We start from the raw sequence: 22633 nt of genomic DNA, 5'->3' as shown, positions 1-22633 counted from the left end.
CCGGGATGAAACGATTCTCATGAATGGATCATAATTTTTTTGGCAGCCTAATGACGTTGTGTTAATTGGATTTAATTTGAACGCTTTGTTCTGGTGTAAAAATGACATAATATGTACAGTCGGAGTGACGTTGAAATGTTTTATAATAAAATTGACTCTGCAAATATCGCTGCGCTGCATGATGGCCAACAGAATCGCAAAAGAGGTGAAATGAAATAAAACATCGAGATTTCTACCGAAGAAATATGTATTTTGGTCTGATGCTCGTTCCCAGGGTTACTCCAAGGTGAAACTGAATTCTATATGATCTGAATAACGTAACGTAACTGGATGGATAGTGCAGTTGAATCAAGAAAATTCATTTAAAGCCACGGTCGAAGCTTATAAACAGTTGAATTTTCTAAAGAATGAAATTCTTGGAGATTTATCCACGATTAACGAATTGCCGCGAGGATAAACGTATAGCGAAGGGATTAGGTTTTGAGAGAAGTCAAAATTCGCTGAAAACGCTCAAACTAAATCCAAACTTATTAAAAGATGTTGGCAGATGGCAACCCGCGAGCTGCTAACACCATCGCGCTCTTTAAGATATTAAGAACCTACCCTTCAACAGAATACTCAACTGAATATTATATGTTTACGGTTCCAAATTCAGAAATTTAAACAACACTTAGTTACACAAATTAGCGCAATGAAAACCGAAATAAGATTTAACTATTCATGGACAGAGTGATAATGGATGCTTCGTAATGCTATCTGTGTTTTCATGGTGGTCAGGAATCAAAATATTTTGTGAAATGTGGGCCCACCACAGGCAAGCACGGCGAAGCAAGATATTTTGATATTCACACCTAACCTTGCAGGTCGAGTGATTTTAACAATAACCAGGTTTTCTGCTGGTAGGAGGTTGGTAATTCAATATTTGCCAGGGCAGGTCAGACTTAATGCTCTCCCATTAAAGTGGCTATTTGAGTGTTGCTTTCAATACTAATGGTGTATCAATTTGAGTTGTCTGAATATGGTTAATTGAAAAATGTCAACGATGGAAAAACGCGCTTATATCATACTTAGAAACTTTCGGCTGCCATCGGTTCTTTACAGAAAGGGGGGAGGGGAGGGAGGATTGCGCGGGTTAGTTAGTGTAAAATATAGAGGGTAATGAGGAGCATTGTAGTTTATATGCAAGGCGATTGGTTCATTTAGTGACTTGAGGTAGGGCGTCCATTCTGGTCCCTGTGAGTTTTGAAGAGATGTTCTCAAACCATGCGTGGCATGTCCAAAAATTGTTTAGATTTTTTTCACCATCACGTCTAGTTATTTGCGTTTAATGCACGTAACTTGGTACGTCTGAATCTTCATAAGTGCTTAGGAATCGTGCTTGATTGCATTTAGGACACGATGTTCACTGAATTCCTACCGTCTTGAAAGAGAACATCAGGAAAATACTCGACATATAATCCACGAGATTTGCATGATAACTATACTGAAACTAACCGAGATTCAGCGTACATTCATGCATGTAAACATTTTTCCATTTTCGCGAATTAAGCTGCAAAAATAATTTCACAATAGGCATACACCCTTGTGACATACAGAAGAAGCTTAATCAGGATTTAACATACCGGAATTTATTATTAAAAATCTTATGCTGATTATTGGTGATTGTTGTTCAAGTGGTCTTATACATCAGCTTGAAAACATCATGACAAATCCATCCAAAGGTGACATCAAAGTTAATGCATTTAAGAGGGGAATACGATACGTTGCTAAATTTTTTTTCGAGTTTCATACAAGAGGCACTTATGGCGTTACCACCGAACGATTTACCAATAAAGGTAATAAATTTCCACTCGAAATATCCATTGCGAAACTTTGATAAAATACAGGCCTATGTCAATACTAAAATATTCTATACTGTCTATATCTATTGTGCTACGTATACCAATTTATTTTGTTAAATCGTAAAAATGAAGTGTTCTTTTAAAGGTTTTGAGAAGGATATTTTTGAGTTAACTTTATTTACTCTGGTATAAAATTAGTATCAGGGCTCTGTCAATTCTGAACTGTTCAGTAAAGGTAATTTCTCGTTGATCCTGAATTACTATACAGGAAGAAACATAAACTCAATATACTGGATAACTCTATATCAGTTCCGAACTGTTTTTCTTTGAATTCCAGCAAGTCAGTAATTACCGATTCATTTGTGCTGGTGCCTGGGTAAATATCTTTATAATATTGAATAGCTCTATCAGCTCTGAGCAGTTCTTCCTGGGGGTCCGTTAAGGATAATCTTTTCTTCATCCATCAATGTTACCACAACATGAGGAAACCCGGCTGAACTGAAGTAATTTAATACTGGATAGCTCTACCAGTTCTAAAATGTTCTTCCTAGAGGACCAGTAAGGATCATCTGTCATTGATTCAGTGTTACTACAGGAGGAAACCTAAACTAACTTTATTTATACTGGATAACTCTATCAGTTCTAAACTGTTCTTCCTAGAGGTCCCGTAAGGATCATCTCTCATTGATCCAGTGTTACTACTACTGGAGGAAATCTAAACTACTGATATATTTACACTGGATAGTTCCAACTGTGCTCCGCAGAGGTCCGGTAAGGATCATCCTCTATGTTGTCCAGTGTTACTACAGGAGGAAACCTGACTTAACTAACTTAATAATGAATAGATCTGACTGATCTGTTAGATCTAAACTGTTCTTCCTAGAGGTCCGGTAAGAATCATCCCTTGCTGATCCAGTGTTACTACAGGAAGTCTCTGCACCTATTGTAAAACTCTATCATGCAGTTTGACAGACTCCATAGATAGTAAAGGAATAACACTTGCTCGATTGCTCTGGCATAATACCACACTGGAGGAGAAACAGTCGTATGTGTAAACAACAAACTCGTTTCTATTATAACATGGCCTCAACACACTACACATATCATTGACTTCCTTAGATATTATCTCTCTTTAATCCTTCATATCTTGTGTTCCATCTTCACTATCTACTATTTACCTATAACCATTCCTCTTCAATGCAAAAACAAAACATGACATAACATACTTATCGGTGCTATCTGATTCCACCGTATCAAGATAGGTTATTTAATATCACCCGTTCAAACACATTTGGAACGCGATTGCAATGCAAAAACTTATCATATCAGGCCACAGATAAAAGTCTTACATAAATATTCTCGTAGACGGATTGGCTATATCTAATCTAGCATGGTTCTTGAGTGTGATATAGCCTATAGCCATTTTAGAAAGTGGTATGTTTACATACTTTAGGAAGATTATAAGGATTTATAGCTGAGTTAGCGAGGTAGTTGAATGTTGGATTATAATACTTTCAAATAACCCGATTTTTGGATTAATTTTTTCACAGGAAATGTGTCAGAGATCGTGCTGGAAGCGAGGTTAGATGATGGATAAAATCTGATCCCGTAGAAAAGGACTTATGATTCTACATGTTTATAATTTTGACTCATTTTTTGGACGGTGAACTGGCATGAATTTTTTGGATGAGTATTTCTGTCGTTGTCATGGTAATTAAAGTAGATCAAACGCGAATACTAATTAAAAAGTTAGTCCTGCATTGGCCTAAACCCAAGCGCTCAAGGGCTTGTTTATTTAATTTAATAAAATCCCTATAAGGATTCGCATGGAATTTTTTTGCTAATTATTTCTGCTATGTTTATGTGCCTGCCTTGCATTTCAAATGCATAAAGATAACATTAGCGAGGCACTGAATACCAGAAATCTATAAATACACTGGAGCTTGTGAAGATCAATGCAAAGCTCCGTGGAGATCTGTGGAAATCTGGAGCAGGCCTATATTTCATTATTCATCTAGAATCCAAAAATTTCGACATTAATCATTTGGTTACAATGTCACGTCGTATTTCGTCTCCTGGCCAAACTCAAAGATAATTAAAGAACAATGGAATATTGCCTAAAGCATGCCACCTGATATTGGAGACCATTTTCAGCACACAAAGAAAAAGCATTTTAGATCAATGAAAGTATTCAAAGTATTCAAAGTTACGTAGTTATGAAGCGATTGAACTATTTATGTAAGCTGCATGGAAGGCTACCTAAGGAGGGAGGTAAGCTTTTCTGAGTTATTGGCGTTTTTGAATTGTCACACTTCTTGCCAAAGTCTTGAAATTTTCACACGGAAAAGAACGTTTCAATAACATTCAGTTTGATATATGACGAGCGTCTGGGGTCAAGTATTTTGATTCATATAGCTGAGAAAAAACATGGCTTTAGGCAAACATTTGGGATGCATTTCATCACTAGTCTTTCTTCTATCTAGTTCACGTAAAATCTAATCGCATGACAAACTTTGAAGACAACTAAATGCATCATAAAAAAATTGTTTTTCCATTCACTTGACACAGATTATAAGAAAACACTTGACACAGATTATAAGAAAACTTAGAAAAAGTGCTTTTCAGTTTGACTGACAGTTTCATTCGACAGAGTACATAGCGAGAACTATGAAATGAAAGATATATTTTCCATTGTATATTATGTATATATGTGCAATTTACATGTTTAAAAATATTTCTTATCTTACATAACTCATTTCATTTTGCACCAAAAAATTTGGAATAAAATTATATTACAGCACACTTGGAATGTACGACACCATTGCATATGATTTAAAGAATTATAAATTCTTTATTTAAGATTCACGCCCAAGCCTTGCATTTAAGACCATTCTATATTGTTGGTTTGGGCTAGAGTTACGTTCGCACGTTCGTGAAACGTATTTTTTAAACTCCCAGACGCAATTTTAACACTGACAAACCGACTTAAGGATTGGTTTCAAGTTCCATGTCCATTGAAAGTTTTGAATGAAAAAAATGTATGAAAGGCGAGTGCAAAAACCCGCATGCAATTCGCAAATGTGAACATCTAGGCGCACAGAACCATACAATATTAAACAGTTTGCAAGATTATTCGTTGTGTTAAACTTTCGGGGCGAAGCGTTGCGTGTTGGGATACATCGCTGGGGGTCTTCAACTGTCGCCTTGATGATGAAGTACGTCTGACCCCTCAGTTCTCGTTCAGTATTTGATAATAACAGGCCTGGAATGAAAATTTTTAAGAGCGTTGGCCACAGGTAGGTGATTATTCTCAGAGACGTGATCACAAAGGCCACAGCTTGACCCGAACGAAAGGAAATCTCAATTGCGTGATATGCTACTCTTGAGATCGCTAAACTAACCTTTAGAGTTGTAAACATATGCCCATGTTCTCCAGCACGATACTTTCCCTGCATTAAATCCTCAATGAAGTCAATCTCAGAGCCAAGATGATGAACGCTGTGTCAGGTATACAAAACAAATTCAAGCCAGGCAATCAAAAAAGACCAAAACACAAAAAAACGACGCATGGTTTTCAAAAAAAGAAAGATGTCAAAAAGTTTGTGGTGGAAAACACAAAAAACTTTTCAACGCCGTTCGAAACGCCAGGTTTGAAATAGCGCTATTTTCGGTGAAGCTTAGATGTCTGGAAATTAATAAGATTGGTATGGCAAGAACTCGATCCGGAACTGGAATAGCCGCATGTTATTGAGTAATGTCAAAAAACATGAGAACCGCATGTCATTTATCTAGAATTCATGAGTCACTGATATCGCTGGAATACCGCTACTTGAGTTTACCCCACCTCAAAAAATGTCGGAGGCAAAAAGCAAATGGTGACGTCATGTTTGAACTACCCAATGAAAAACCTCCTGGGAACATGTTAGCATGTTATATATGCGAGATATTGGTGATCGCAATGATATAACTGGACTGTACTCTACATGCAACCTACCGTGACCGTATTACGACAAACTGAAAGACTGGGAATAGGTCGTCCAATGACATCAATTTTGCTTTTCCTTTCCAGAATTCCTGGACTTCCTGGAAATGGCAACGAACCGTTAGGCTCTTGAAAGAAGAACAGCATTTAAGTCTGACTCTAAGAACATTTTTTCCTACCTTGTGGATACGATGAAATGTTTCCTTCAAGACTGAAATCTTTTCCATTGGACTGAATTTTGTGCTGCAAAAACAACCCGAATGCTATCATAATGAAATTTTCAGGCAAGGAATGTGTGAAGTGGAATTTTCGGATTTCGATCAAATTTTGCTTCCTGTTGGTCCCGGTAGACCTGGGACTAGGATGTAGGACCGGATATTTAACATTTTAACTCGTACTGACCGTTATTCTGATGTATGTCTTTTAGGAGAAATAACAGCAACCTTACCTGATTTGTTGAAACGCGTCAACTGCTTTCTCGTAGTAATGTGTGTGCTTCCAGTTTGTCAAATCCTAGATACGTGAGAAAATTTTCATTTACCACATCAACGTACCCACAGAAATAATTAGGAAAGTGAATAATGAATATAATGATTACCGTTTCGTACACCAAACCATTGGTCTCTTCGGAAGCAAGCCAAAACGTTCTGCAAGATATGATACAGCAAGATATTCTGAGGTCGGTTCCAAACAAATAATCAAGGCAAGACAATGATAATGTATGTTAACGTATGATAATATATGCTCGAAGTGTATAATTTATTCACAAACTCCAATACCTTTTGACCTCAAGATACGACATCAGAGCGAGGTCGGTTCGCTTGTTCAGTTGCAAAACTCGTTCCCAGTACGCGCTGTCGTTCTTCTCGTTGTGCAAAGCATACAGGGTAAATAACGGCGGGTAAAAGCGCGGGAATATGAGCGGTCCAAGTAACGTATTACTATCAGGAATCTCACCATCTGATTGGTCGTCAAGATGATTCGAATCGCCAACATGAACGAACTCTTCGCTCGGTAAAGATGGAAATAAAATTCTGAAAATTTGAATGGAAATTTTAGAACATTTGAATGGAAATTTTAGAATATTTGAATGGAAATTTTAGAAAATTTGAATGGAACTGAGAACCGAGAACCAATGGTCGTGTTTAATATTTCACAAAAGATATTTATGTTTTTCACATTAAAGATATCGAAATCATATTAGACATAGTTCGGGGATGAATCGTACCTGATAATGGAGTATATTCGTTCAATGTACGACTTGAGCTCCTCAACAGCGTGTGGTAACAACCGACTGTGGGCTCCTACACCAACATATGTCGCTCTGTAGACATCAACCAAAGTCTCAACCAACCTCCCCAGTGGGTGGTATGGTAGATTGAATGCCTAGACAAGACGAAGGATAAGAAAGGGAAAAGTTAACACACACACACACACACAAAAGGCTTGCGAGTTCAACTACTACACCTATACACTCTTTGCACATGACATCACATAAGGCTTCTGGAGGACAAATTAACGAAGCATAAATTTCGCAAAATTAATTTTTGGGTAAAGTACAGAAATATTCACTATAGTGAGAGACTTGCTTCGTTTACTGTTTTTGACCGCTATATAAACCATCACCGCTGGCATAACGATTATTTTTAGTGAAGCAAGGAAACGTCTCGAGGACAACTTTTAATGATTACGACGTCAGTGCAATGGGTCTGTAGACATGAATTATTTATCACACACGCACCTTGGTCAAATATTCCTGTAATTCCTTTTCATCTTTAGCAATCTTCTTGGCTTGGTCCAAGTCGACACCTTTCAAAACATCGCTGATCACTTCACGTTCTTGATGAAGGGACTTCATGACGGGAGCTCTGACCAAGTCCTCCGCGACACTCTTCCAGGCCCTCTTCAGGTCCGGCTCATCGTTGCCAAGACAACCAAGCCGATCACGACATTCGTTGAAGACGCTACGCCATTTTTTACTTGCCGGTATATAGTACAGTGACTGGGGACTTTCGGATCTGTTTTCAAGAAGATTAAAGTTAACGAAACCTTTGACAAATATGCAAATGATTGAGGCTTAATCAAATTTTTATAAACCGCAATCAAAGCAATCAAGGGCAGTTACCTTTCCGGCGGCAGAATTATGGTGGAGTTTTCATTGTGGCTGGTATCTTTGAAGTAGATTCCATTAATTTTGAGACCTTCGTTCCACTGGCCTTGAAACGTGCCTTCAATACGATCTCCATTAGGCATCGTAAGAACACCCTAGATAACCCATGTTGTACATGCTTCAACAAGCGAGCAAACTATTTATATTCTATACAATCCACGAGTGTCTCACCTTGCCATTAATCTGAGCATCTCCGCAGAAATCTCCCTCAAATTTCGTATTGTCATGACACAGTAGGACACCTTGGCCCTACAAGAGGGAACCAATACTCTCACTTTATTCATTATACAGGTGCTTTTTTCTCAGCAGCAGGCGAGGAAATTTCTCGATTGTAATCGAGTCTGCTTTATCAAGTTCTCGAGAAACATCGAACATGAGAGGTTTCCGGCGTTTGAAAAGCACGAGTGGTATTAACAGCATAAAAACTCCCCCTTGCCAACTCTAATTAGCTCTCGTGTTACCGTTTGTCAAGGACGTGATGGCTATGAAATCCAATGTCAACTCTCGCTTGCCAACTCTTATCAACTTATCGTTTGATATGAGTTGACAAAACTCTCATGCAAACACTTGCCTGCTAATTTTAATTAAAATCTCATGAAATCCTCTGACCCATGTATTGGATTTATAAACTCTTATATGCAAACTGTCGCTGGATGATTTCATAATTGTTCCACTCACCATGAGCTTGTTCATCGCAAATCGTCCTTCGTTGTAAATACCGTCCAACGTGACGATCAGACCAGGACCACTACGAATATCATTCTCCCACATGCCCATGTATTTCTCACCTCTAACACACAGAAAAACAAAATAATTACAAAATAGAACCTCCAGTCTAAAATCGACCAGCAAACGAGCGATAATATCTCATCGCTATTTTTATATAAAATGTTTTCATTACTTCGTAAAGTCGTCCATCACTCCGAAACCTGATCGCTTATCCTTGTCCCAGTTCCCTGTGAAGACGCTCGGTGCTGCTGACGTCATTGTGCCCATGCGCAGAACGCCATGACCGTGACGAAGATTGCGCACCCAGTGTCCAATGTAAACCTGCTTGTCGCCATAGCTGGACAAGAAATACAGGTGGTTGACTCTTCAGTCAATTAAACAGCGATTCCGAGACCATTATCAACTGGGTAATAATTCTAACGCCTGTATTCATAGAATTTTGTTATTACTGATCAAAGAGAAAGTTATTCCTTAGTCAATGAATAGATTTGAGGCAAAACAATGAAAATCAAACTTTTGTTTGACTGAAAATACCATGGCGATATTTCCATGGAAAAGTCATGAGAAAATTGAGATCTCTCTGAGCTTTTAGAATACAGGTGTAGACGTATTCCCAACTCTTATCCTAACCTAATTTCAAGGGTTAACCATCAACTGTAGACAAAGTTACCTCATCTCACCCTGACCCTCCATCATTCCATCCTTCCATTCCCCCCTGTACTCTTCGGCAACACCTCCTGAAGTATTTGTTACAAATATCATTCGACCAAACCTGTGCAAGATAATAATTGCATGTATAGATTACTGCAGCGAATTACCACCATTCATCCAAGGTGACAAAATGACCGAGGGCTCACCCGTTGTAAGCGCCGTTTCTAAATTCACCTTCATAAGTTTGGGCAGTGGAGGACCACACCATCTTACCACTGAAATAGAGAATAATGTTACTGTAGTTTAACTACCAGCGCTAAAGTGTAGGAGTTTATTGGATTTACAAGCTAAAGCGTCCGTCGTGTTCTTACTGTCCGTGAGGTTTTCCAGACAACCACATTCCGGTGTAGCACGCTCCTTTGTATTTGGGATCTTGAATAAAGAAATGTGCTGCCTGTCTCGCTTTTGCTGGTGTGAAACTACCAACCTTTGTGTTTACAGTCTCCGAACTTAACCTGAAGTAGAGAAATTCATAGCATAAAAAACTTGTGATTTAGCTTGTTGTGAGAGGTCGATGAGCGGCTATCAAAGTTTTTGTAATCACATAAAAAAATTGCCTGGTTAAGTTTTAAAGATTTTTAAGAAATGTTCTCTGAGGAAGAAGCTCGATGATGACTTGGTATGTTTAGTTCTCTAAGGATTTACAAAATTCTAGTTGTGTTTACAAAAACCTCGGTGGTGCAAACTATCCCTACGATGCAGGTCAACTACCCTCTCTTGGGATCCCTTCTTTTCTATAAGATAATCTTTGGTCATTAACCATAGAATAACATTTACCAAACACCCTGCGAACTCTATGAGATACGTTACGAAACCTGGTTGGTGAACGAGTGACTACAGTATGAAACTAGGTAGATTCGAACCTGTACGGTGTTGTCTTTGATAAAACCTTCGCTATGGCTTGGTTGGTGGTTACCAGCCACTGTGCCTGTAGAAATGAAATTTGAAAGGGGCGATTAGATCAGCCTTTATCGACCCTGTGTTACTACGCTAGGAGTTGATACCGATAAAATAACCTTAAAGGATTTCTTTAACATGTGACTGAGAGAAAATCTCGACTAGTGAAGATGTACCTTTTCGGTTGAAGTCTTGGAGCAGACGGTGAAGGAATCCTCAGGTGTTGTGATTTTGATTGCATTTCTAAATACAATAAAATTCATACGATTTACTCGAGGCAATTACACGCATGTTTATTGTCAGTATTGTGTATATATATACCACATCATGTGTATTAATGATCAACTTATCATGCATACGTGAAGTTTTCAGCGTAAACATCAGCAACAGGGGACGCCCAGACTGTGGACAAGTCGTAAGCTGTGAATGTCTTGTTTGACTAAAAATGGTAACAGTGGAGATGTTGGTATGAATAGCAGTAAAAGGATAAATGAAGACTTTGGGGAAATGGCTAGGAGGAAATCCGTTGAAGTGGTCTCTAGAGATTGGGTTAGAGGTTGGCTTAAGGAGGTATAGGTTAGAGAAAACAGGTTGGGGAGGATGGTTTGGAAAGAACAGTTTAGAGAGGAGAGTTTACTGGGGAAAGTTTACTGAGAGAGAATGGGTTAGAGACGATAGTGAAGCATTGGTTAGAGGGAATAGCTGGAAGAAAGTAAGTTAAGGAGAATGGCTTGGATAGAATGGGTTGAAAAAATACAATACTCACCACGATGTGAAGTAGTGTATCAGAGAGGAGAACGAACCAGTGTGACGAAAATCTACCAGGTTTTGGAAGAAACAGATCACAGACCTTGCTACTCAATAACAGACGACGATGTGGTCTTTTGTACGCCTCCTAAACATAAACACAGAAACCAAAACTAATTTTAAAGGTGCTTGTAAATTCAACTCAATCACTTCAAGAATGACAGCGCATCTTAAAATATAAATACGGTAAATACTGTACCGCTAATCTCGGGGGACATTGTCCCCAAAATTCCTTTGTCAAATTTGCTTCACGCGAACGCTGATTGTCTGTGGATAAAAGCTTTTGCCATTGGAAAGCCACGTCGCCCAGAGTTCTACATTCAGCAGAATTCTAAAGAAAAAGAAAAAGAAAAATCATTCATTAAAACAATAAACTTAAACCTAAGCAACAATCAGAGAATGACTTCACTAGTTCTCTCTAAATATTTTATTCACTCAAATGTTATTCGATGTTTGTAAAACTTACGTTTTCTGCGGAAAGGGACGACTGAAGAACAGTAATTTTCTCGGCCAATTCAGACAACCTTTGTATTGGAAGATAGAGAATATCTTTGAACGCCTCGCTTTCTGACTTGGAGCCCTAAAACACACCGTAAAATCCTTGAGAATCTTTGAAGCTAAAGATGTCACCATATTTGCAAGTACGTTATCTAGAAGGATGACGGGGGTGAATAGGGAGCAAGCTGGGAAGCAGAGGGACGCTAATACAACAAGTATTGCCCTGACGTACCTCCGTGAATCCATACAAAAGCTCCTCAAAAACGAATCGACTTTTAATAAACACGGCGCTGGAATGAAAATATTGAGTGAGTTGAGTTGATAGATGAATCTATAGCAGCATAATCGCATTTTTCGCCATTTTTTCAAAGACATTATGATACAGGATTATATGACGTACCATGCGTCTTTTCCCAAAGAGTCCAGGACACCACAGGCAACGCAGTCACTGAATATTTTTGAATACCTTGATAAATTGACATACTTAAGATTATACTGGCTATACTTAAGATTAAGGAAAAACAAGTTTGTAAATATGTTTCACCATAGACAATGCAGAAGACATCGGATTGTCTTCTGGATTGTCTGTGGTTTCACGAAAGGTCTGCCCACACGATCTTTCTGATGGATGTTTTATAGTTTGTTGTCTTGTAATGTATGTCAATAGAAAATCCACAGAAGCCAATGTAGTACTGCTTTATCAATAACCGACTATATTGAAAAGACCTTAATACAGTTTGCTGTACTGAGTTGCGCAAAAGACGTACAATAAAAGGGAGAACTTACTTTGAAAACGCGTTGAAATATTTATCATCGTCCAGAATTCTAACTGCATCGACGACGGAATTTACATCGTTGACGACACGTGCCAGACGTTTGCACGTGATAGCCACGTGACGCATAACGTGATGAAACGTTTTACAGATCTGCGTTAACGTCTGATCAAATTGGTCATTTTGAGCAAGCGTTGGTAGAACTAATGGAAACAGGGAGAGTTGTTGAGTTGGAGACATAAATTACCGTGTAGAACGAGTGACTGAGTCAGGTAGTTTTGGACTTGATAACTTACGGGGTTTCCCTAACCACTTGCCTAGCGCGATCTTGCATACAGACTAGAGAAGTACATAAAATAAAACGTGATCTAACCTGTCATCAGAAGTGGTTCTAACATTGACTGCCAGACTAGAGCAAGCTTATAATAGAACGATCGTTCCATGCTAACCAGCTCGGACACTATTTCCAACCATCGCGATGGTTCCCTTAATGGAGAGAAATGGTTTACAAATATATTGTGATTTTTTCACGAAGAACTCGGTTTTTTGTTTAAAACTATTTATACATTAGACAACGTTGCAAAATAGCGCAAAATGCTGGTCTCACAACTCTCAAAACTGATCGCTATGATCAATGAGGTTAATTTCTGAGTGGAAGAGATTAGCTTACCTCAGAGAAAGACAAATACATTGTTCACCACGAGCAAGGATACCACGCAAGATACCAGTCTAAAAAAGACCAACTGGGTTTGAAACAACTTAGCATCAAATGTGGTATAACAACTGCCTAAAATAGACAAAGACACTTCTCGACGTTTCGACCTGAGGGCCTTCGTATGGTAACTCTCCTGACGTAGGCCTTCAGGTCGAAACGTCGAGAAGTGTTTTGTCTAATTTAGGCAGTTTTTATACCACCACATTTGATGCTAAGTTGTTTGAAGACACTGCCACGCTGCTCCCTGGTTATATTGGGTTTGACATAGTCTGTTTTTTATTATAAATGATCTAACTACGTATGCCACCTTTTATAATGTCAACTTTTACAAAGTTCAACTTTTTATAATCCGTCCAAGGGGAACACCTTATTTACCTTTCTAAAGTATGTCATCTGACCAATCTTCACTCCCTCAGACAAGGTGGTGATCGTACTGAGGTCTGTCTCAGATTTTGACGTTGAAAGATTTCTGGATTTTTTTAAAGAGCTCTTCTGGTTGAAGAATTCATCAGATTCAACAGGGGATGCGTAATTATCACGATAATCCATTAGACTGGTCATGCAAGACATTGGTAGACCACTGGAGAAAAACAGTGAATTGGGTTGTTATCAGGTTGAATGGGGACCATTCTCTACATCTATCCTAAGTTCTGTAATCCCTCAATGTCACAAAGGAAGCATGTAAACATACCTAGGTTTCTTTCCACACACGTAAACATCAGTATTATGATGAGAACTGTCACCAAGGAACAAGGAATAATGACTTCCAGCCGCTATGTCCCATACCAACACATTGGACAGTGACTGAATGATTAGGAAACATAATAATAAACTAGTTAAAATATATTGCTATTTGCTAATGTGTTCATTGGCAATGGAGACAAGGCATGTTCATTGGCAATGGAGACAAGGCATGTTCATTGCAATGGCAATGGAGACAAGGCATGTTCATTGGCAATGGAGACAAGGCATGTTCATTGGCAATGGAGACAAGGCATGTTCATTGGCAATGGAGATAAGGCATGTTCATTGGCAATGGAGACAAGGCATGTTCATTGCAATGGTGACAAGGCATGTTCATTGGCAATGGAGACAAGGCATGTTCATTGGCAATGGAGACAAGGCATGTTCATTGGCAATGGTGACAAGGCATGTTCATTGGCAATGGTGACAAGGCATGTTCATTGGCAATGGAGACAAGGCATGTTCATTGGCAATGGAGACAAGGCATGTTCATTGGCAATGGAGACAAGGCATGTTCATTGGCAATGGAGACAAGGCATGTTCATTGGCAATGGAGACAAAGCATGTTCATTGGCAATGGAGACAAGGCATGTTCATTGGCAATGGTGACAAGGCATGTTCATTGGCAATGGAGACAAGGCATGTTCATTGGCAATGGAGACAAGGCATGTTCATTGGCAATGGAGACAAGGCATGTTCATTGGTAATGGAGACAAGGCATGTTCATTGGCAATGGAGACAAAGCATGTTCATTGGCAATGGAGACAAGGCATGTTCATTGGCAATGGAGACAAGGCATGTTCATTGGCAATGGAGACAAGGCATGTTCATTGGCAATGGAGACAAGGCATGTTCATTGGTAATGGAGACAAGGCATGTTCATTGGCAATGGAGACAAAGCATGTTCATTGGCAATGGAGACAAGGCATGTTCATTGCAATGGCAATGGAGACAGGTTACCCACTTGTAATTCTTGAACAGCTGTACATCCAAGTCTATTTGCAAAAATGCTTGTAATTATCACAATTACCTTGACTTTTCTTGGTTTGTTTATGACATTCTTCTTAATTCCGAGTTGGGCGTGGCTGTTATCGCCCCAAGCGTACACCTATTGTAACAACGATATTGTTATTCATGCAGAATTTTTATTCCACAGTCCACACAGATATATACAGAGTTGAAATAATCACCATCACTTCTAGATCTATCGAGACATGTTTACCTGACTGTAACGGGTTAAAGCCAGAGAGTGATGGTTGCCAGCAACCACTTTGACAATGTGGACGCCACAGAGCTCATCAATTAAGCAAGGATAGGGTCTATAAAAACATGATAGATGTGAGTAATGTTCAGAAGTGAAAAAAAAAATGGAAAAAGAAAATCATACTAACTTATCTTCAGTTGTTCCATGTCCAAGTTGACCCAACGTTCCTCTACCCCACGCCCAAACCTGAACTGAGACCGGGTCACACCCTTGCACCTTTGGATTTTTCTTAATTGTTCTGGGAGTTGTTCTAGGAGTTGTTTTCGGAGTGTCTGTGGACGTTGAGGGTGTGGAAGACGGCACATCGGAATCATCAGATGGGACTGCCTGCCCGGTCAAGGATGATGTATACGACAACACACCTGAGACTGATTTCATAACTGCATCAGTAAACTTAGATATTCCTGCATCAAGTGACTCAGAAATATCAGAAATATCACTTTTAACCTTTATTTTCACATCATCAGGTTTTAATGATTCAGATTTTAAGGAACTCTTTGTGACATCATTACCAGCATCATCACTGTCACTAGATGTGCAATCTGAGTCATTCAAACTAACAAGATTAACACCTAGTTTTCTTGTGATTGGCATGGATTGACTGCGTTCCACAGTTGTTTCTTTTGCATCGCGACGCGAAACCTTGATCCGTGTTGAAAACCCAGTTCGTTTTTTAGGATCAGTTTGTCCACTAGGAGTTCCTGCATTTGTGTCTTGACTTGTTTTCATACCAGCAAAGTCGTCAACATTGATCATGGCAAGACTATGATAATTTCCACAAGTGACGCTGATTACTTTTTTACCAATGAGGTCATCCACAAGCCGTGGTGTCAATGCCCTGGCCTGATTGTCTCCCACGCCAAGAGCACATCCACTTCCCCATGCCCAAACTTGCCCCTCAATGGTTAGACCCAAACTATGCAATTCTCCCAAAGCAAGGTTTGTTATAACAGATGAAGTATCTTTTCCTTGGCTGTCAATGAAGTACACTCTGGCTGGTGTATTGAGACTAACTGATTCACCAACACCACATTGTCCACTGGCAGCATCACCCCAGCAGTACACATGCCCCTGACTAGTCAATATACCGCTATGGCGAACTCCACATTCCACACTCACGACTGTTTTACAAGCCAAATATCGCACTTCTGTCAAATCATTTCTATCAACGAAATCCCCCATTCCAAGCTGGCCAAATGTATTAGAACCACGGGCAAATACCTTGCCATTATGAGCAAGGAACAGGCAATGCTCAGAGCCCAAAGCCACCGACTTTATTCCAGTGTTCACTGTGAACTTGAGTATTTCAATACTGTTATTTGCCGATTTCCAATAATGAGAAATGCATTTCTCTTTCTCGGGGTTTTTAGACGACTTTGTTTCGCAAGCATCCATTTGTTGTGGCTTATACCGAATGCATTTCCTTGTGGTTATATTTCATGCTAAAACACGTTAGTTTCAGCCAGTTATCGCCAGGTGTTGTTTTTTTCTGCACCCACTTGTTCTGGAACTTCCCCATTTCGCCATATTGATTTTGACCGCGCTTACTGGGACGAGCTACGCATTTCCCTGTTTTAAAAATAGCGCAGAAATCTAACCATTTACCATCGACTTACCAGTTGCAAGACCATTGTCTTCACCACTGGACCATCAGCGCTTGGTGATTTCAGGACTAGCTTAACCAAATCTTTTCTTTAGTCATAATGCAAAATATTTCCCAAGGATATGAACCATTGACTTGCCAGTTGCAAGACTATTGTTTTCACGACTTGCCTATCAGCTGTTGATATTCAGTAGGGTGTGTTTTTTTTTCACCTCAATCTTTTCTTGAAGGTCGTAAAGAAAAACCTTTTCCACCGATACGAACAAGCGTCTTACCAGTCGTGAGACCACCGTCTTCAACACTAGACCATCGGCAAGAACTATGTTTTTTATTTCACCTGAATTTTTTCTGGTCATGATGAGAAAAACATTCTCCTAAGGATTCGAACCAACGACTTTCCCATCGCTAGATCATTCTCTTCACCACTATAGATCCTCAACCTCGTACCCAGGGTAATTCCGCAGCGTGGGCCGTGGAGCAGAGGTAAAAAGACTCTGGGTACGAGGTTGATAGACCCTCAGATTTCAGACTAACGTTTTTCTATTTAACCTGAATCTCTTCTTGGAGGTCATAATGAAAAACATTGCCCCCATGATCCAAACCTTCGAACTAAAAACACGTCCTAAAACCCCGACAACTCACGCAAACAATTGTGATAAGGCACAAAGATTTTGTTTGTAATATTCTCTTATACTTTATAATAGAAAAATAAATTTTTGCATTATTTATGTACAATTTATATTCTTTAGAAAATTGTATATGTTATGAACGTTATCGCGCTAAAAGTAAAGACAGCGTTGATATCAATATAAAAATCTAAAGCGTAATAAATAATCTTCTTTGAACACAAAACGCTTTTGGCAGTTCTATTTGATAAATAACTCGTAAAAACATCTTTGTACAAATGTTTTGATGTGCAGACAATTTGAATTCGGGAAACTACAAAAAAAAGCAAAAAGAATTAGGTGATGCTTTTTAGTAAAGACTGTTTTAGTAAGGACTATTTTCTAGGAAATGCTTCATAGGTTTAAGTTGCCATTTCCCTACGATATATATATATATATACACTTAATGTATGCTCCCGGGGGAAACAGTGAGTTTTGTTTTCCCAAGAGTTTTGTCGAGGGAAGCATTGAGACTCGAGGGAAAACAAAACTCACTATTTCCCGTACCATTGTACATTAAGTGCTTTGTTATATAGGAACAAAAACATACATGTTTCACAACAATTTCATTTAAAAAAAACCCACTTTACTTTATTATGACAATATGTGGGCCATGTCATGCAAGTCATGTGACTACGAATGAACCAATCGCATTTAAAATACACAGCACCTATATAACAATCTGTGATATCATCTGCGTTATTTCTTTCAGACCTACCTATATACAATATTATACATTTGATTCTCCCTTCTCGGTTAGAAGTAACGGTCGTATTTTGGTGACCTCGTGCTAAAATATAAAGAGGAAAGCTTAGAAATGAAGAAACTATAAAACAGCTTATTTTTGTAGCATGAAGAAAACTAACCTGATCCTTCCGTCTGCGCGCGTTGAACGATGCCAGCCGTGACGTGTTTAGACGGGTGACGGGCACGGGGAAAGGTGAACGAGTTGAGATCATCTGCAGGTGACAAAATGTTGAACACGGTGCGTTAAAAAACATTGGTCATTTCAAGTGAAATTTACTCGTATTTGGACTTGGTAACATTGTATCAAAGAGCACATCAATTCTCTGTGAAATCGGGATAAATAATCTAGCGATTTTTCACGGCGATTTTCGTCTTCTGGTGTATGTCATTGAGTTCATTTAACAGATTAGCTAACTTTGCTTCACAAGGCTTCTATAACTGTGTACATAATTCGCTCAATAACATACGCTAGAAAGAGGTAATCGCCGAAAAAAATCGCAACCGCGAAGACTTACTTTCATCCATCTCATGTCCAGACAATCGCTGCACTCCGGTCTTCTCCTAGAGACAACAAAACATCAAATTCATGACATTTAAACGTTTGTATAATTTACTTTGAACTATTCCAATTGTTTATAAAACATACCATTGCTCGCGAATGAGTAACCGTCTGATGAAAGCTTTTGCTTCGGTCGAAATATTTGACATGAAATCCGCGTCCAAATCACAGTTTACTTTAGATATGTTATCACACATTGTTTGAAGATGTTCGTCATAGAACGGTGATACTCCAGTCAACCTGTAAGATGCAAAAATACTTGCGTAAGTAACACGATTAGGGTATACGAAAACATTTATAGATTCTGGGAGACTTGCCAGTGTTCGGCCGGAGACAAAGCAGTGAGTACAGTATATTGATTAAATATGTATGAGGTTTCATTCAAATACTTTGGTAAAAAATTTTCACTTCAAAAATTACTTACATGACGTGCACGATGACTCCAACACTCCTAAAAAAAGAATGAATTTATATTATATTTCAACCTTTTGCTTGTATTTCGACGTCATAAGACTGTATAATGAATGATCTACAGGTAGAAATATTGTTTACAGGAACTATGGACACTTACCAGACATCTGTTTCGATACTGATTGGTAAACCACGAATGACTTCTGGCGCTAAAAACAACGGAAACATAATGAACACATGAACAATCAAAAATCTTTGGTTTGTGGTTTGAAAGACAAGAGATTTTCATCTCTAGGGAAGATACAAGTTCAATAGCAGTTTAGGGAAAAACGATGAAAGTGTTCGGTAAAGACAAAAGGTGGAAACATCAATGATGAGGATAGTGAGGGCTGATGACAGCAAAGATTCACCTTTTTCCCTATATCTGGGAGTGAACTACGTGCTTACCAGAGAATTCTGGGTTGCCAAGAAGATCTGGAATGATATTTTCGTTTGACATCGTAAAGGCGCCGCCAAAGTCGACAAGTTTTACTTTTGGGATGGGACCACTGTCGAGCAGGAGGTTTTCAGGCTGAAAAGATCGAAAGCAGAAGGTTTAATACCAACGTGAACATGGTGAATCTGTGCAGTGAAAAATCTGTACATACTTTTAAGTCTAGATGAGCCACTCGACAGTCGTGTAAATGCTGGACAGCCTCAAGAATCTGGTGTACAAAACCAACAGCTTCCTTTTCCGTCCAAGGATTTGCAACGACGATGGAGTCGAACAGCCGACCGTTTGGTAAAAGTTCCAGGACAATAATCCAGTTTTTATCATTCTCAAAAGAGTCCACGAAGACATTAATGTTCGGGTGTTTCAAACGACGCAGGATTGTCACCTCTCGTTCCACATCTTGCTGTGAACACATTCGTTTTTTGATTAATTTTGCGGCGTACTCCTTCCCGCTTATTTTGTCGACGCACTTTTTGACGACCGAGTACCTTCCCCTAAAGTAAAATATTCGTATTGGGATTTTGAAAGACGGATGTCTCCAACAATATAAAGACCTACTTAAATAACAATACACAATACACAAACAGGACAAGTAATGTTCCATATTTTTTCAGTTGAATGTGGCTCAAAATCATCTGCCACATCGTTTACATGCACTATTCAAGTAGAGTTTTTAAAGCACGAATTAATCAATTATACACAATTTTAAAATCGAAATATTTACAACGACACAAAAAAGGTAAATATTTTCACTTGGCAACTCGGAAGTCGCGAGACAGGTGTATATTCGCTCATTTCCACATCACTTGACATACAAGAAAAACTAACTTTCAGTTTAAACAACCTACCTTCCAAGTTCGGCGTAGACGTTATGGAATTCATCTATATCTGCCTTCCAAATCACCGCATCTTTGCCAATGTCTCGATGACATTTTCCTGTAAAGAAAGATTCACGATTAGAGGATTAAAATGATAAGCTGAAAATTGAAGATGTATGCAAATTTGAAATGTATGGACGTGCGTGCGTGATATTAGACTGAACACAGGCAGGAACTAACACTTGAAACAAAAGCCCTTTGTCCAAATTTTTTCCTTAATTAAACAAACATGCATTTCTTTCCCTCAATGACTATAATTTCGAAAAACTGTAACCACTTCTGTGTTATGATAACTAGAATTTAAACGCGACTCAGGGAACTTTGTTTATCTTTTAAACTTTTAGACAATTTTACGGTTTAAAAAAGCATTCCTTATCTACAGAATGCTTAGCAAAATTTCGTTTAGTATTTCGTTTAGTTTTTACTCCGAACTCTGTTATTACAACGAATCTTTCTTCATTAAATCGCTTTTACACACTTCCAATTCATGTTTAATGGTTTAAACTCGTGTTTATAGTCAAGTTTAATTGAAATTTATTTAATCATTATTTATTGTTTACCTTCACTCTTCCTTAAATGGCACTGGCGGATGCCGACTGCTTGTTTAACATGTAAACTTATGACATTATTTTAAATTGATTAAATTTTAACGCCTAACCAAGGCCTGTCTTGTTGATGAGAGTATGGATTATCGACTCGTTTGGTCAATGGTGACCAAATAATTAAGTTTCTTTGGCGAAAATATGATGGCGCACGACGTTTTAGAGCCTTGTCGAACCAAATGAAAGCTACAAAATTTAGCATTTGAAAGCATTGGTTCGGACAGACCTATGAGAGCACTCAAGATGGAATAATTAATGTCACTCATTGCGAATAATTTTCAATTTCGGTGCGTCTAAGTCTAAAATTTATTCCAGTTGAGTGATAATTATGAGTCATAAAGGGCGGTCTGTCGACTGTGTGCTAATATTGTAACAGAAATATTAATGGAGGACATCTAATCCTCCCTTTAAGATGTACATGTAGTGAAGGCTTGTCAGAGCTTAAACCGTAAGTGCGAACCTTCAAGAGGCAGTCATTTCGTTTCAAAAGAGAGAACACTAGACATTGTTTTTAAAAAAAATTGCCTGTGTTCTGAAGTGTCTGCATTATACAATGCAACGCTGAATAGCAATTAATAATTCATTGAAGCTGTCATATCCAATTTGTTGTGGTTTTGATCTTTTCACTCTCTCAACAAGACAGGCCTTTGAACGGCGATACGATTCCCATTTGCAACAGATTTATACTTTCCTTGAGATTAGTTTATTGATTAACCAATTGTAGTATATTTACAAGTTATTTTTGTATATAAATATAATATATTTATACAGTTTATGTATACCAGTATGTCTTCTTGTTACAAATAATTAGTGTTTACGCCATTTGATAGCGGTCGTTATAGACGTTATCTGTTTTTAAATTCATCATATTTAAGAGGAAGCGCACAGTTAGTCAAATATGAAAGGACTCTTGGCCAATTGGGCGATTATCATGAATTTCGTTTGTCTAAAAGGGAAATAAACAGTGATGATATACTGATATCAAAGCGAAACACCCTGTAATTTTTTATATTGGGAACAGCATGTTGTTATGCTCAGCGGTCATTATATCCCGCAGGTGGTTAGAATACGAAATGAGGCCCATCTATAGTGTTGAGTAAACAGGCTTTCAATATGACAGCTGTTTGAGGCTTCACAGAGATTCAATTCAATCATGTCTCCAATTCAGCATAATAATCAGAATAGAAAACAAAGGTTTGATTTTTCAAACAACTGCGTGTCCAAAGAGGTAAATGTTCTAGCACGTTATAGTTACAATGCGGTTAGTATCTCCAGTAGCTATATTTCTTTTCGGACAATATTATAATGTTCTCTGAGAATGGAATTTAATCTCATTTCAAACCACATCTTCGTGAAATTGAGCTTTATTTAAAATAACTTTAATTTATTAGTTTGAAACCGTTCCCTCTTTAGAGGGGCATTAAAGATCGTTCCTATACAGGAAGAAACCTAAACTAAAGTAGTTCCATATCTTAATTTGCGATACTTAGGAAAAAATCTAAAGTTTATACATCAAAGTTGCCGACGCAGCAAGAAGTATAATC

At 38.4% G+C, this 22633-nt stretch overlaps 2 protein-coding genes across 9 annotated transcripts in view; both read right to left on the bottom strand.

Moving 5' to 3' along the window:
- Positions 1–4450: 4450 nt before the first annotated feature.
- On the bottom strand, positions 4451–16662 carry LOC114517598 (alsin-like). The gene is made up of 32 exons (XM_028537386.1): positions 15259–16662; positions 15090–15186; positions 14898–14975; positions 13815–13927; positions 13499–13703; positions 13079–13137; positions 12782–12894; positions 12422–12611; positions 12036–12101; positions 11868–11925; positions 11604–11717; positions 11337–11468; positions 11097–11225; positions 10690–10769; positions 10507–10573; positions 10297–10361; positions 9745–9888; positions 9580–9648; positions 9393–9494; positions 8895–9059; positions 8672–8783; positions 8165–8242; positions 7949–8088; positions 7565–7841; positions 7052–7209; positions 6603–6857; positions 6422–6470; positions 6272–6336; positions 6003–6066; positions 5836–5924; positions 5243–5339; positions 4451–5103 (listed from the first exon to the last, which is right to left on the bottom strand). Exons 1-32 carry the CDS (start codon positions 16524–16526, stop codon positions 5071–5073), a joined length of 4731 nt encoding a protein of 1576 aa, XP_028393187.1. The 5' UTR covers positions 16527–16662; the 3' UTR covers positions 4451–5070.
- A 778-nt stretch (positions 16663–17440) lies between these two features.
- LOC114517560 (triple functional domain protein-like) overlaps positions 17441–22633 on the bottom strand; it is a 58365-nt gene continuing 53172 nt past the window's right edge. For 2 of the 8 annotated variants that reach the window (XM_028537336.1, XM_028537334.1), the window contains 10 exons: positions 20458–20545; positions 19764–20103; positions 19564–19687; positions 19277–19325; positions 19130–19156; positions 18793–18945; positions 18662–18707; positions 18266–18358; positions 18118–18189; positions 17441–17673 (listed from right to left, as the gene is read on the bottom strand). In XM_028537336.1, coding sequence (XP_028393137.1) covers positions 18130–18189; positions 18266–18358; positions 18662–18707; positions 18793–18945; positions 19130–19156; positions 19277–19325; positions 19564–19687; positions 19764–20103; positions 20458–20545 — 980 coding nt within the window. In that variant the 3' untranslated portion in view covers positions 17441–17673; positions 18118–18129. The other 6 variants (XM_028537335.1, XM_028537337.1, XM_028537338.1 and 3 more) reach the window with 4 other exon arrangements.

Source organism: Dendronephthya gigantea, unplaced genomic scaffold (genome assembly GCF_004324835.1).
Source record: "Dendronephthya gigantea isolate DGI-Jeju-01 unplaced genomic scaffold, DenGig_1.0 000009F, whole genome shotgun sequence".
Classification (NCBI taxonomy): domain Eukaryota; kingdom Metazoa; phylum Cnidaria; class Anthozoa; order Malacalcyonacea; family Nephtheidae; genus Dendronephthya; species Dendronephthya gigantea.
The sequence above is the reverse complement of the archived record's forward strand: the minus strand, read 5'-3'. Positions and strand labels throughout refer to the sequence as shown.